Source organism: Spea bombifrons, chromosome 4, assembly GCF_027358695.1.
Source record: "Spea bombifrons isolate aSpeBom1 chromosome 4, aSpeBom1.2.pri, whole genome shotgun sequence".
In the NCBI taxonomy this organism is placed as follows: domain Eukaryota; kingdom Metazoa; phylum Chordata; class Amphibia; order Anura; family Pelobatidae; genus Spea; species Spea bombifrons.
Genome location: NC_071090.1, coordinates 41,983,333 through 41,999,331, shown reverse-complemented (window position 1 = coordinate 41,999,331; position 15,999 = coordinate 41,983,333). Strand labels below are relative to the sequence as shown.

At 38.6% G+C, this 15,999-nt stretch overlaps 1 protein-coding gene across 2 annotated transcripts in view; it reads left to right on the top strand.

Annotated features, from left to right (window-relative positions):
• The window catches only part of PPFIA2 (PTPRF interacting protein alpha 2), a 101,653-nt gene that overhangs the window by 84,058 nt on the left and 1,596 nt on the right, over window positions 1-15,999 (top strand). Inside the window, exons 18-30 of one of the 2 annotated variants that reach the window (XM_053464959.1) lie at window positions 274-303; window positions 837-967; window positions 1,453-1,607; window positions 3,111-3,204; window positions 6,977-7,058; window positions 7,253-7,453; window positions 8,157-8,219; window positions 9,172-9,198; window positions 11,702-11,877; window positions 13,861-13,958; window positions 14,451-14,626; window positions 14,866-14,934; window positions 15,527-15,686. In XM_053464959.1, coding sequence (XP_053320934.1) covers window positions 274-303; window positions 837-967; window positions 1,453-1,607; window positions 3,111-3,204; window positions 6,977-7,058; window positions 7,253-7,453; window positions 8,157-8,219; window positions 9,172-9,198; window positions 11,702-11,877; window positions 13,861-13,958; window positions 14,451-14,626; window positions 14,866-14,934; window positions 15,527-15,686 — 1,462 coding nt within the window. Of the gene's footprint in view, window positions 1-273; window positions 304-836; window positions 968-1,452; window positions 1,635-3,110; window positions 3,205-6,976; window positions 7,059-7,252; window positions 7,454-8,156; window positions 8,220-9,171; window positions 9,199-11,701; window positions 11,878-13,860; window positions 13,959-14,450; window positions 14,627-14,865; window positions 14,935-15,526; window positions 15,687-15,999 lie in introns of both variants that reach the window. The other variant, XM_053464958.1, reaches the window with a different exon arrangement.

Here is a 15,999-nt window from a genome sequence, read left to right as displayed (position 1 = left end):
ATATGTTTAGTTTATATGTACAATCCCTTCCACATGAAGGGGGATTCTTTCTTCCATAAGTTATTTGTGCAATTGTGTGTGTGTATATGTGTATATATATATATATATATATATATATATATATATATATATATGATCAGTACCTCTTAAATACATCGGTATCTCTAAGAAATATTAAATGGTATGATACATGCAAATACTTACTATATATGTACCTGTCTGTTAGAAACCAGCTGCTTACAGTGTTTCTATTTTGTTTCCCTAAATGCTTAGCCTAGTGATTTACGGAAGCATCGAAGAAAGGTAATAATTTTTCTTCTTTCTTATTATTCCAGTGTCTGACTATTGGCCTCCCATGGGTGTTTTTACCAAGTGAATTATGCATCGGAAACCGCTTACCCTGAATAACAGATCTCTAACAATTTGAGAGAGAGGCTAACTGTCACCTTACAATTTTTTATTTTATTGCTTGCATCTCTTTGGCTACTTTAGCTAATATCCTGCTTTGTTTCTAATAGTCTGAGATCAGTTTAGTGATCATGTTATATTCCAAGGTCATAATGAATTTTTTCAGCAGGTTCTGTCCCTACGCAAAATGTTCTTGCCGGTATGCAGTAATTTGCAAAGTGCAATTGGCTGCAGTATCTATGGGATTGCCCGTGATCATTGGCCCATATGTCCCAAAAATGTTTTGACAACCAATGACTTTACCTCTACAATCACAGACCTATACACTAAAGGGTGTGATAACAAGAAGCTATTTCACCCACCTTACAAGTCCAGTAACTAACCCTACTGTAGCTTTTCTGGATGTAATAAAATAATACTTCTCATAGATTGCAGTTGTGGAAGAAGATGGTCGCGAAGATAAAGCTACCATAAAATGTGAAACATCTCCTCCTTCAACACCCCGTGCTCTCAGGATGACTCATACCCTACCGTCTTCATATCACAACGATGCCAGAGGGTGAGACAAGCTGCCCTCCTGTGCCCAATGTGACATTTTATGCCTTTTTAGCCTGTGCTGTTACGCTTGTTTTTGGACAAAGCAGTAGGGAAAAAAGCAACTTGTGGGATGATGTTCTTTGAGTTATTTTAAGCATTTCTTCCCTGGCTTAAATAATTAACACTTACTTCCCTTTCTATACTACCTAGACTATGAGGACTATGCGGTTTGGCGCAAAAAGTTCAGCTTTACTCAAAATCAGTAGAAATGTAGTAGGATACCATACCATGAATCCACACCTTTAAGTTTGTTTGCTTGTAATTTTAATTACACATCTCGAGTAATACAAGGCAATACACATTTAGATACAATCCTCAACAATAAAGCAAATACATGGCATGCATGTTCATAGCTACCCATTTTCCCACGAGGTCTTTACTGAACATTAGGATAATAGTGACCAAAAGATCATGTAGAAAATATCTGTTGTCTATATCTGGTTGTAGGAGTTTGACGGCTTCATTTGAACCTGATGTTCTTGGTCTTGGGAGTGGCAACAGCAGCCAGGACTCGCTCCACAAAGCTCCAAAGAAAAAAGGAATCAAATCATCTATAGGGCGGTTGTTCGGTAAAAAAGAGAAGGCACGGCTCGGACAGCTCAGTAAGGAATATGGTCTACAAGGCCAAGGTCATTGCTTGTTGACATAATCATATAGTCTTTTAATCTTGTGTAAATCTTGTGTGAGGAATGCGGGGTTAAAGTACTTGCTAAAGAGGAGAAAAAAACATAATGAAAAGTGGGAGAAATTATTAGTATTTATTGTTTTATATAGCGCTATCATGTTCCACAGCGCTGTACAGTCTGTACAGTCTGTACAGTGAGGAAACAGGACATGACAAGTATATAACAATTAGACTTACAGAAACCAGCCCTGCTCAAACAAACTTACAATCTAAAGGATGAAAAAGAGGGATATGATGAAAAAGGGGAGACATAAAGAGAAAAGAGAGAGATAAAAAGAAAGAGGAGAGATGAAATTAAAAAAAACACTGATTTCATTTATTTGCATATTCATTTCATATTCATTTACGATGTGGTCGACATAGCGTTGTGCTCCTCCCCTGCCCTGCACATGTGGCGTGAGGATGTCCCACATGGAGTCACACTAGGGTCAGAAGGAGGGAAGACAGCACTGACTCTGACAGTCTCCTCCTAATCTGCAGAGTCAGTGCGGCTTGTACACATGACCCTTCCATCGGGTGCCCCCAAGCCACATCATTCTTTGTTATATTATATAAATAAATACATGCCACCAGAAGTGTGACTGGGCAAGTGGCGCACACACACACACACACTTGGCTGGCCAGTCACCCACCTCCAGCAAGCAAGCCTGGCCCACGCATCGATGCTGCTAGGAAGTTTGAGGGGGGCAAGCAAATGCTTGCACAGGCTCCAGTCAATATTTAGGATGGCCCTGAGAGTGTCAAGTAATATCCAAACATTCTTAATAGGTCATGTTATGCTTTTTCTCAACTTGTGTTACTTTTACCCTTTCGGTACTTCGGATGGGTGTAAAGAGTACTTCAAGGGTACTTGAAAAAATGAATCATATTTTATGTAAAACCGATACAATAGTGGTCACTCACTAAAACTTGGGGTACTTGGCACAGTAATGTGTGGTTAATAGTGTTCCCTGGCATAGTGCCAAATTCAGAAACATCCTAAAATAAAGGTTTTAGTTCACTTGTGCTAAAAGAGGAGCACATCACGCCAGGCTAATCTGTAAGGATAGTCTAGTAGTGAATTGGCAGGCAAACTCCCTCTGCACATATACATCAGCAAACCCAGGTGTACAAGCAGACTTCTCTTTATTTGAGGCTGAAGTTGATTTACATCCATTAAACGGCACAATGCCCTTCTCTAATTAAATGGGACAAGTCTGATGTAACCATAGGAATAATTTATGCAAAATTTGTTGTACTAAAATCGTAAAGAATGGTGTATCAACAAATACACAAATAATGGTCCAGTATATTTCTAATTGTGCCAGCCTATTGAAATTACTAGCAAATGCGCTTGGCCTATGATATCTTAAAACTTTAGGCCTACTGATGACATGTAAGCATTATTTAATAATGAAAAATCTTTCCCCGTGTGTAACAGGAGGTTTCATGGACACAGACCCCGGTGCCCAGGATGCACTAGGATTAGGCAAACTCGGAACACAAGCAGAGAAAGACAGGAGGCTTAAGAAAAAGTAAGTTTCTCTTTGTAATTGGTTGCTTTCCTTCTTCTATGTTGGTTGTCTGCACACACATTGCATATAACTTGTTCGTGGTACCCCTAGTTCCGTTGTACATGATAATGAAGAGGGTGTGTGGTGAGCATGTGAAAGCTGAATGAAAGGGAAATTTGCATGAAAATCATATTAGCCACACAAGGTAAATCAATCCCAAGAAAAAGGACCTCATCCAGTAAATTGACTGCTTCAATAAAACAAATCTCAAGCTCAATTTAGTATAAAAATCGAATAGGTGACCAGGGTCAGATTCCCTATCCAGAACCACAATGTAGAGGCTCAGATTTTACCCTGCCCCACACTTAATGATGTCATTGCTAAATGCGGCAGCAAAAAGCCCTGTAATATAAGGTTTACTCATTATGAGGGTTTAGTGACCCTTTAAAATGTCACATTTCAATCAGTTTTTTTCTGCTTCACCCTGTTCTTTTCCTAGGTTAAACTCTGCGTGTTATTATACAAGCTCGCTTCCTTTACAGAGATAATGAAACACCATTGCTGATCTCAGCAAATGGTTATAAAACTGTAAAACTAGTTGGGGTAATGATATCATTACATAAGAAATGACAAGCTTGCCCCTTCGCCGTTATTGTTTCTTTAGCGATCTGCTCTAATGACCATAGATGCCTGCACAAAAAAAAATCTATAGTTTGCATATATTGAAGCACCTAATCTTAGAATAGAAATACCTACCACAGCAAAATTACATCTGCTATGTAAAGAGAAATCATTTGTAGAAACTGCATGATGTAAGGAAGCACTGCTTTAACGATTTGATTGCCATTGCTGCAAATAGGTGAGTATGACTCTCAACTGTGAATGCCCAAGCTCTACCAGTGTAAGTGTGTACGTATGCATGGCTAAATAATTCTCCGTGCCCAGTAGGATACACTCAGATATATACACCGATCAGCTATATCATTATGAACACTGGCTAGTGAAGTGAATAACACTATTCTTATCATGGCATCTGTCAGTGGCTGGATATACTAGGCAACATTTTGTCCTCAAAGTTGATGTGTTAGAAGCAGGAAGAATGTACAAGCGTAAGGATCTGGGCGACTTTGACAAGTGCCAAATTGTGCTGGCTAGACAACTGGGTCATAGCATCTCCAAAACTGCAGCTCTTTTGGGGTGTTTCTGGTCTACAGTGGTCAGTACCTATCAAACGTGATCCAAGGGAGGAAAAGCGGTGAACCAGCAACAGGGTCATGAGCGGCCAAGGCTCATTGATGCACATGGGGAAGCTTGTTGCATATGGAGCCGGGTAGTGGGAGGCCAGTCAGAGTGCACATGCTGCCCCCTGTCGACTGCTGAAAGTGCCTACAATGGGCAAGTGAACATAAGAACTGGACCACGGAGCAATGGAAGAAGGTGGCCTGGTCTGATGAAACAGGTTTTTTTTTTACAGACATCTAGTGCCTCAACGGGTCAGGGATGTTTTTGTGGCTAAAGGGGGACCAACACAATATTATGGCAGGTGGTCATAATGTTGTGGCTGATCGGTATATCTGCACCTAGCTTAATCCTTTACTTCTGTTTAATTATTTTGATCTTGTTATGGGGTGTAAGATATTAAATATTGATTACAGTTGTAATGTATCTCCTCTTTCTCGTTCACCTCTCAACTGTCTACATATCTTTTTTTTATTTTTATTTTAATTTGCTGTCTCATGGCACTGTCAGGACTAGGAATTGGCCAGATTGTGAGCATCCTACATATTTAATCCGGGGAAGGCACCAACATTGCTCATAGTGGACATTTACTGGGGTCTGTGGTGGACAATTTAATGATGTTTTATGAACCTTCACAAACCTTGCCACGGACACTGGTGTACTTGTACGGACACTTTGCCTATCCCTGTATTTCATGCTTGTGTGGAGCTTCCCAAGTTATATTATATTTCAGTCTCATAATGCAAAGTGAAGGCGGGCAGCGGACATGACCAAATCTACAAACTCCTTGAAATATATGAAATATAAGGTTTAGTTCCCTAGTGAAGAAATTCAATAGTGAAGTGATCGATTCCCCCATGCACTTGTCTGTATTGTGCCAAAAATGAATTGATTAACTGCATTAGGCATTGGAATAAAGACATATTTATTCTCTCCAGAGATCAAAGCACTATAATGGACTCCAAGCAGATAATTGCATTATTTGAAAGTTTAGTGTGATTAAGTTTCACTTTCTATGTTCGAAAGGATTTGTCAGAACATATTCCAGCAAATCTATTCCACTGGCACATATTTCCCCGCCGTACTTTGTTACTGGCAGTGGATGAAATAAAAGTGCTTATAATGTCATTAGCAAAGTATTATTGTGCAGAGAACAATAGCTGATGGATGTGCTATAAATAACACACAGGTTTTTGCATTGGAAGATGTGGGGCATTAAACACATATTAATCTTATCTGATATCAAGCGTAATAAAAGACACATGTATGCATCTAAAATCCGTGTGTTTGTGAATCCAAATGTGGAAAGTCTCAATGTAGAAACATCCATATATGCAAATGCCAGGTACTCATATACACTGTGTGGCCTTATTTTTATTTTATACATATTAGAATAATTATGTTTTTAGTCTCTCAGTCATGGAGTCGAGCGCAAATTTTATTCCTTCAGTCACTTGAGCGGCCTGCTTTACGCAAGTGAGGTCATAGGGGATGTTTTTGTAAAACGAAGTCACTGTTTAGTTGGGGATACAAATTGGTATTGGGTGCCGATGGTTGTAATGGCGATAGCGCAGCTTTTCAAATGTTATACCAGTATCTTTGTTTAAAATAAGTAGATTTGGGTGGCAGGTAGAGCAACAAGTAATATCTGAAGAAACATCTCAAGCTGTGAACTGTTGCCCTAAATGCCTCAGTAAATGTCGTTATGTATATTGTATTGTTTTCTAAGTGCATCTACTAATACAGCTCATAAACAGGACCCGCCATAGTATTGCTATGAACTTACTATATTATATTAACTAGATTTTTTTTATTCCCATTCATTCAGAGATGTAGTTTCCTGTGTTACTAGAACCATGTAGAATGCATTTGTATGACCGAGGATATAGTTACTTATTTATTAAAACGTACGTTTTAAATTATGTGAAAAGGTTGTATTTGTTTGGGCAGTTTTATGGTTGTCACTATTGTCACCGTACCCATTTTCCTAACTTACAATTGTTACTTGGCAAAGGGTGGAGGGAAATTTTTGCTAATAATCATGCTAAGGCAGCACAGAAGATATAACGCTTTGGTTACATAGGCTGTTGGTCATATGGCAATTTTAGCTCATGTAATTATATCGTGGATAATTCATACAAAATGTTTTCATTATGTTGGGGTTTAGGACAAACTATTTCCCCATGACACAGTGCAGCAATGTGACAATCACATCCCTTATGGGAGAGAGTAGGTAGTTTTCATCTCAAGGAGCATGGCTAGCAATGTGGCCCAGTGATATAATGGCACTTACAGCACTTTTGGAGTGCTCAGCACAGTGAGGGGAGAGATAGATCCTTAGAGCAACCCATCACTGTGTTCCAAACTCAGTTTGTAGAACCCTGGTATAGAGCACCAGCCAATAAGTCTTCATGATTTTTGTCCTAGCCAATGTAAGGGATAAACTATCCTCTATAGTGAAAATTAAGTGACAGTGTTTCATTTAGGTGTATGATGTAAAAATGTTGGTATGTGTCTCCCTGGAAGTGACATGCCCTTTCGCTTTGATTTTAAGGCATGAGCTTCTTGAAGAGGCCAGAAGGAAGGGCCTTCCATTTGCTCAGTGGGATGGACCTACAGTGGTATCCTGGCTGGAGGTAGGCTCAAAGTTACTGCATGCCCACAAGTAAAATTGTCTTCCTTATCATTGATTCACTTTAGTAAATATGCAACTTTGTGATGTACAAAAATCTAATTATTAGAATACTGTTTAAATAAAGGGATATTAGTATTAAATATTGATTTGTTGTTAAAAGTCTGAATTACACTTTTTTTCTCTCTTCTCCTTAAGCTATGGCTTGGAATGCCAGCTTGGTATGTGGCAGCTTGTCGTGCCAATGTTAAAAGTGGAGCCATTATGTCTGCGTTATCTGACACTGAAATCCAGAGAGAAATTGGCATAAGCAATCCATTACACCGTTTAAAGCTGCGTCTAGCAATCCAAGAGATGGTATCGTTGACGAGTCCCTCAGCCCCACCAACATCTAGAACAGTGAGTCACCTCTTTCTAATAGCCTACTTCGTGTCTGATCTTGACACGTTTGGACTTTTTGGCTTTGGATTCCGTACGATATAACTATAGGGCAATCATTCTGTTCCAAACAGAGCTCAAGAGAAAATCACAAGAGCTTGTTTTACAGGGACAACATCTAATAGTTATTCATACATACGTATAAATGCCTTTACCATATTGGTATAAATACCCACTGTGCTGGGAATTAGCACATGGTCCCTACTCACCAGGACAAAAGTAGCATATATTATTTGTTCTTTAGCTTTGAGTTAGCATAATGTAGAGATCATTTTCACGATGCAATGAATCGAGGAAGCACAAAAATCTTTATGTGGCTTTCTTTTTACATATCACATCAGCATTTACGATACCATAACAATTAGAAGTAAGCCAACCTATGTGAATTTCACTGTTGCATTTATACATTTTAACAGTATGTGCTTTTTTGCCCATAGTTACCAGATGTGTACTCATTAATCTAAGTTATAAAATATGAAAACCAGGATGTGTTCCCTTTGAAAGATTGTTGCAGGTGCTAGGGAACCTGAGACTGGGGTGTAGAATGTATATTTGCTAATGGTGATGCTGTCACACTGTTAACTTACAGTGATGCTGACTTTGTTCTTTAATGCTGCTTGCCTAATGTGGATCTCACCTGCTCTCCCGTGGACCCTTTAATTAGCCATCAGGTAATGTCTGGTTGACCCACGAGGAAATGGAGACTCTTTCAGCTCCTGCCAAAACGGTTAGTCCTCGATTCCTGTTCTCTTGTGCTATTTCTTGCATGCAAATGGGTGAACGATAACAACATATTTCATAGTGCAAATGAGAGGCTTTCATTTGGGTATAATACAATTAACATAAAGCACAGGGGTTTGATACCTTGCATGCACGGCAACCAATACAAAGAAAGACGTTTAAACAGAAACACTCAGGAGATTGATAAATAAGTACGCTAGAGGCTTATTCACTAAACAGATAAACCTTTATTTTCACTAGTTTGCCTGTGTAATATAAAAGTCCCCCACTTTTGATGTTGTGCTAGCCCTGTGAAATTTGCAGTTAATTGAGAAGAAGACCTCACCCACCGATGTCACAATGCATTATGCAGGGCCATCTACTTTCCTGCAGGAGAAACTCTCCAGGATTGTGTGACATTGTTGAAATATATCTTCTTTCTGATTTATCTCACTACAATTCACCATTTACCAAACCAAACCCATATTTTTACATTTCTAATATTGTTTGTATTTTTTAACTTTTCACATCCATTTTAAACTTGTTATTTGTATGCACCATACAGATTCCAAGATACTGTGCTGGAGATTTCTAGAGCCAAACTACCTACAGCTATAATTTTTAAAACTTTTTTGTATGGGCCAAGCTACTAAATTAGTAATAAGTAACTTTTTTTTTCTTTCAAACACTAGTGTTGTCATACAAATATCCACATATTCTAAACATGCTAAGGTTGCACTGCTCTTGCAGTTAAACATGTATGAACTTCCTACTTAAACTGGACAGCACACAAAATCCAGCCACTAGTAATTACAGCAAATATTGGCATTTAACACATTTTAGGCCATTTGGTCCTAAACTTAAATGTTCTACAGTGATGTACAATGGTAATTTCATATTGTTTAAATTGTCTTTTTCTCTGTGGATTCACGCTACCTAATGGCTATTTGGCACGGAAGGAGTCAGAAGAAGGAAGCTGGGCACAGGTATGGAATTTTTTTCTGATCCATAATACCTGTTTATTTTCACAGAAATTGTGCGTTGAATACACCCATGTATATGTTTCCGTTACCAGTATCACAAACATGGCAGGTCTTCTACTGTCATATCCACTGGTCTTAGCTAAGACTCTATGAATCCTGTAGGACAAACCTCTCCAAAGAGCTGTCATACATTACTAGTGATCGTACTAGGACATCTTACTAGACTTGTGCATTCATCTTCGGGCGACCATGAAAACGAACACGAAGAGTGCGTTTTCGTGTTCGTTCCGAAGACACGAAGAAGAGAGCGGTGGTAAAACGTAGACGAACACGAAGACACACGCCACGAAGATCTTCGTGATCGTCTTCGTCTTCAACAAAGTCGTTGTTACGGACATTTAACTAATAGAGCAGGGACACCACTGGTCTCCCTGCCGGACAAGTTGTTGCATTGGGATTTTAAAAGTCTGTATGAGCGACTCTATTGGTCGCCATCAGGGGGCTCGTCTGCCATCAACCTTGGATTGATGGCAGACGACCCCCCTGTTGGCGACCAATAGACTTGCTCATACGGACATTTAAACTCCTGGCGCCAGAGCTGCTGCGGTACGCATTAACCCCGTATTAACCCCTTATACAAAACTGGAAAAAACAAAGAAAAAACGAACACGAAGAATGTCCACGAATATTCGCCCGAAGAGAAGACAGGAACAGGCGAATATTTGCGGAATACAAAGTTGTTTTTTTTGCTGAAGACAAACACGAAGACCTCCCTGGTGCCCAAGTCTACATCTTACTATAATTCACTATCCACATATCTCTCTATGTAATATGCAGAGTTAATAGCTTGCACACGGTTAAGTCTATGACTAAATATGTTACACACATGAACTGTAAAAGGCTTGTTGGCTCTGCGACTGACACATTTGAGCAGTTGGCTTTTTGCATGAGTTTTACTTAAATTGATATGTGTTTACTTTTGAGTTGGAGTTTGAGAGTCTTGAGTAACCTGCTTACTTGGGATTTGCCAATTTGCACAGTTGCTTGTTAAGATGCAGTGCATAATTCAAATGAAGCAAAACCAGATGACGCTTAAGAACTGTCCTCATTACATGTCCCCCTGAGAAAGCTTTACAGTACTGAAAGCAAACAGAATAACGTAATAGCTGAAAATTCATGCATTCATTTTGTAATATGCCTGTAATTAGTGTTTGGTTTTAAGGTTACTGCCAGATAAACTCATGGCAATAATACAATTAAAGAATATGATGTGTTAAATCAGATCCAGATTTAATAACACTCGAGTGCAATGTACAGCTTTAATTACATTCACTAATCTAAGTCATTTTGATTTTAGGATTAAACTTTTAAACTGAGCAAAAGTTGTATTTTACGTTAAATACCACCCTTATTGAGCATTCTGTGTGCCAATAGGATAATATGCACCTCCTTTTAAGCGATTGGGTGTGAAATGATTACCTATCTACAGTTTGAGGCAGATATAGGTAATAACGTATTATATACCCCAGGGCCGGCCCAAGGCAAAATCCCCCCCCTTATCTACCCTTCCTTCCCCCCGTACTTACCTTTCAGCAGTCCTGCGGCGGGAACAGGGAGACTCGCCGCAGAGGAGAGAGAGAGGGGCGCCGAGCAGGTACTGACCACTCGGTGCCCCTTTCTCTCTCTTTCACTTTAAAAAAAAAAAAAAAGGGGCTTGGGGCGGCACTTCAAAAGTGCCGCTTGGAGCGGTTGCCCCACTCGGCTCCATTGTCGGGCCGGCCCTGTATACACCTGTGGGTCTGGTATAATACATATAAACAAGTCACAGACAGTATTCTGATATTGCGGGCTAGCTGTCGGAATACAATATTTCCATATTGTAGAAATCCATGTGTGACCTTTTGCCTTCTTTTTCTGAAGCATAATATATTAATTAAGGCTAACTCGTAAGCATGTAATCACTTTTTGGGGGATATGGGATTTCTAGCTATACGTTTTAGTTAATTAGGCGATTTTAATGCATTATTTATTTTTGTTGTGTTGAGTCCAGGCTATTATGGCTTTTTTTCAGTTTAGTTCTTTAATTACCTTTAATCACTGTTACTGAATATCCCCATCAGCAGTATGTCTTCAGTGCCCCGTTGCTTGGGAAGAGAGTAGAAAACGGGTAGTAGTCTTTACCAGCTCAGGTTTGCCTAATGGTTGGACCAGTCTTGATTCTATGTATAATTCAAGGCTCTAAAAGAACAACAAGTTCTCTTAAACTTCTGACTCATGAAATTATCATGAACTTTCTGTTTAAATTACATGCACTAACATGACTCAAAGTCACTTACTGTTTGATGACATGCATGAGGGACAAACAGTGGCATTAAGCCAGACATCTACTATATTTATTTCATTCTCAACATAAATCAGTACAGCCGTACATTTATAAATTAGGTTATGTAAAAAATGCTGGGTGTGTTGTCAGGTGTAATATGTCACTAAACTTACATTTTTGTAGACATTGGCCTATGGCGACATGAACCATGAATGGATTGGCAATGAATGGCTGCCTAGCTTGGGTTTACCTCAATATCGAAGTTACTTCATGGAATGCCTGGTAGATGCAAGAATGTTGGACCATCTAACAAAGAAAGACCTCAGAGTGCACTTAAAAATGGTGGATAGCTTTCATCGGTATGTCTACTGTCAACTACCATAAAGTATAAACAACACAATACATGTTTTAATATTGTTATGTGTTTGCTATAATTTGTTTACCTACAACTCCTGCCTGCCAGGTGTACTGTACATGCAAGCAAAATGTTGGGAGCATATTCACAGGCATTAGTAGATCTAACATAGACAAAGTCAAGTGAGAAAGAAACTAACAAAAACAAATATTTTAATTTAATACAATGATTTCACCACCCTATTTTGGTTATCAGAATGAATGACATAATGTTTTATTTGCCAAGTCAAATGATTCTGAATTTGGGAATATTTTTGATAGAATAATGGTGTGACAAATATTCATCATGTTTTCTGTCAGGTCCTCTCTGAATAAGCTTGTTGCTTTTTGGCTGTGGTGGTATAAATGTATTCTACCAGCGCAAGCTCTGAGCTTTTCCCTCCTGAATTCCTACTCAACATGGCAAACATATAGCTCCTTGTCTTTGTGCTGTAGAGCATGATTGAAGCTTGTGTTCTCGCAGCTGTTGTGTTATCATACTTTATGAGAGCCGTACCGCATTATCCAACACACCTGGGATTAACTACATTTGTCAGTTTATGTAATAATAAAACAATTTATTGCTGATGCAAATTAAATTTGGCGTTAACTATATGTTCCAGATTTGTGATCTACAACGAACAGACTGGTCTTGGAGTAGCACCAAATGGCGTTTAAACATGCATGGGATAGGCATAAGGCTCAGACTAGACCACAGAGCACTTAAGGACAAAAATGGACAGATTAGATGGTTCTTATCACAGTTGAATTATATGTTTGTATGCGTGTTAGGCATCACACTAGTCTTCAGGAGCTACACACTCTGCAGCCACAGTACTGTATCTATGTGCCAATGCAAAATATTTCCAACGCAGATTGAAATGGTACACAACAGCTTATTTTGCGAGTAATATGTTTCGCATATCTGCTCATTGATTTTATTTACACAGATACTTTAGTATTCTATGATGATGTATAACAGAAGTCTGGCTGCTTGATTTACATGATTGCATAAACATACATATGTCAACCCCTGGAGCTAAATGACTGCTTTACAATGCTGCTCACAACATAAATGATCACTTGGCTTGCGTAGTCGCTTATGGGTTGGTTACGTTGTAGGAAACAATTGTTTCCTTCTGACAGGTTCACGGAACCGGGAGTTTGCATTTCAACATTAAACTTTACCTGGCGTTACCACTGGCACTAACCCCAGTGTGCTTCTCCTGCAAAAAGCTGGCCCTGTATAATGCATACTAATTGGAGGAAGTTTCTTGAAAGTCATGTGAATTATGCAGGGCCATCTCACCAATGGTCATCTATCCTGAGATATCCCAGTTTAGGGACTCAGTAACTCAGTCTGTATATCAGTGGACTGCCAGATAACACAGTAGGGTGTCCATCTGCTTATATAAGACAACATAAAAAGTAATTGCACATTGAAGACTCGAGTTTTAATGATGGTTAGATGATGAAAAGCTTGCAGGAACACACATTCAGCAAGAAAGGTGCTACTCTGCAGATTTATGCCGAGTGATATTTTTCCGCGTTTCATCTTGGATGCTATGTATCAGCAGAATCTGTACCAACTACTTACACTCCACAAAACCATGCTGAGTTCTCATAGTTAATAGGAAACATGATAACGTGTATGTATGTCCCAAGGATTTCTACTTACATACCATACATCTGAATATAGTTGGATATAGTTGCTTCTTCACAGTCAAACACTGGGAGTACTTGTGAAATGACTCATCACGTTTAGCGTAAATGCCTCGTATGGATGTTACCTGAATGGTACCGTCTTTGATGACTTCCTTGAAACTGTAATGTGGGGGTGAAGAAATATTTTTATTTGTTTTAAAATCCTCCCAAATATGTGTCTATGGCGCAGCTATTATTTGCTCATCATACTTCCACAACTTTTTGTTATTATGTTTCGTTTGTAGAACAAGTTTGCAGTATGGAATAATGTGTTTAAAAAAGTTAAATTATGACAGAAAAGAGCTAGAGCGAAGAAGAGAAGTCAGCCAACATGAAATAAAAGGTAAACAATTATTCTCAATATTTGTTAAAGAAACAGTTGATTTTAGAATGTGTAATAATTGGAATGTTAAATAAAATATTAGGATGCCATCTTTATTTACTTATTTTCTTTAATTTATTGTATTTGATTTTACTCTTGATCTTTTCTAGTCAGCAGCAACATAAAGTGAAATCAGCGATCTACTGCGTTAAACCATTTGGTTTCACATTATTTAACAAAGCAGTGTATAGCAAAGCAACCAGCAAACCAGCAAATTGATGTGGATTGTGTTGCTCACTGTGCTTAGACATTACTGAAAATGCCTTGCTGATGATGCACTCACAGGCTAAAACATGTCTCACTGCGCAGGGGAACTTTGTGGTAGATATTGGCCTGGGTCCTTCCAATCATGTATTCTTCTTTTGGCTGACGTAAATTTCTAGTTCAACAACAGCTGACATTCCCCAATAATGGCTAATGTCATTTTATTGAAGTGTCATTGTTATTTTCCAGATGTGTTGGTGTGGAGTAACGACCGCGTGATTCGCTGGATACAAACAATAGGTCTCAGAGATTATGCAAACAATATTTTAGAAAGTGGTGTACATGGGTCCCTTATAGCACTGGATGATAACTTTGACTACACAAGTTTGGCTCTGTTGCTACAGATTCCAACACAAAATACTCAGGTAGGTCACCCCACTAATTGTATTAATTAAAAACAAAATACATCAACGTGTTGATAATACATCTTAAACTTTAATTCATGAATTCATCTTGGATCTGTGATCCTGAGAGGAAAGCTCAGGCACAAGTGGTGCATATTTATGGGGCACGATATATGTATGCATCTACAACCATCTAGAAAAATGTTCCATCGGCCTCTCACTATACATTTATCATACTTCTATCTCTGTCAACATTTCAGGCAAGACAAATCCTAGAGAGAGAGTACAATAATTTATTGGCACTGGGAACTGAAAGACGTCTTGATGAGGTAAAGCTTTTTTTTTTTACATATTAAATACCTGTTAAACTTCTCCCATTTTCTGTGCTGTATAACAGCTCACAGCCACTCACAACCGAATAAAGTTGCACTGTGAAATAACTAGTTAGTAGTTACTGCATATCCTATCATATGTTTGCGCTTTCTTAAACTGTTATGAATGTGATACAAGTAACCTCCATCGTCATGATAACAAAAATATACCATACGTAGCACATGAGAGGTACTGGGTGAAACTTGTACTTCACCCACTAGATTGAGGGTATCTGAATCAAAATAGTTGGAATTTGTTAAAGCCTGTGTGTTCAACCCAAAATATACAGAGTCTCTGGAATCTTTGGAGCCGTTAATGAGTTTGATACTTCCTTTTCCTAAATAATGATATTTGCCTCGGTATTTATACAGGAAGAATGTTTTAAACAATACCCTCCATTTGCATACATTTTGACTTCAGCTATAAACGTACTTTGTTTTTGTAATGTTTCCATCATTCATTCACTTCCTTTTGCAGTTTGCATTAAGAATATACAAATCCTACAAATTCATATAGCAGAAATATGTCTGTTTAATATTCTGTTTCTAGACTGATGACAAAAATTTTAGACGTGGGCCCTCTTGGAGGAGGCAGTTTCCACCACGTGAAGTCCATGGAATCAGCATGATGCCCGGTTCTTCTGAAACCCTGCCAGCGGGATTCAGATTAACAACAACATCCGGGCACTCGCGAAAAATGACAACAGATGGTACAGCTTTATTTTCTTAGCTATTTTTGTAGCCTGAAAACATTATACTGAGAGCCGTATTATATTGTATACAAAAGACATGGGATACAGATAAAGGTGTTATTATATACAGGTTTCTCCAGCAATGCTAGATTAATAATGGTGCTGATCATCCTTTGCCATAGTTTAGACAGTTTGCTATGTATCAGTCCACTAGAATGGCATCAGTACATTGTTTATATGCTGTGTCTACTATAATTAGTTTATACAGGACACATTAAAACTACATCCAAACCCAATTTCCATCTTCAGCTGTTATAATCATTATTTTGCA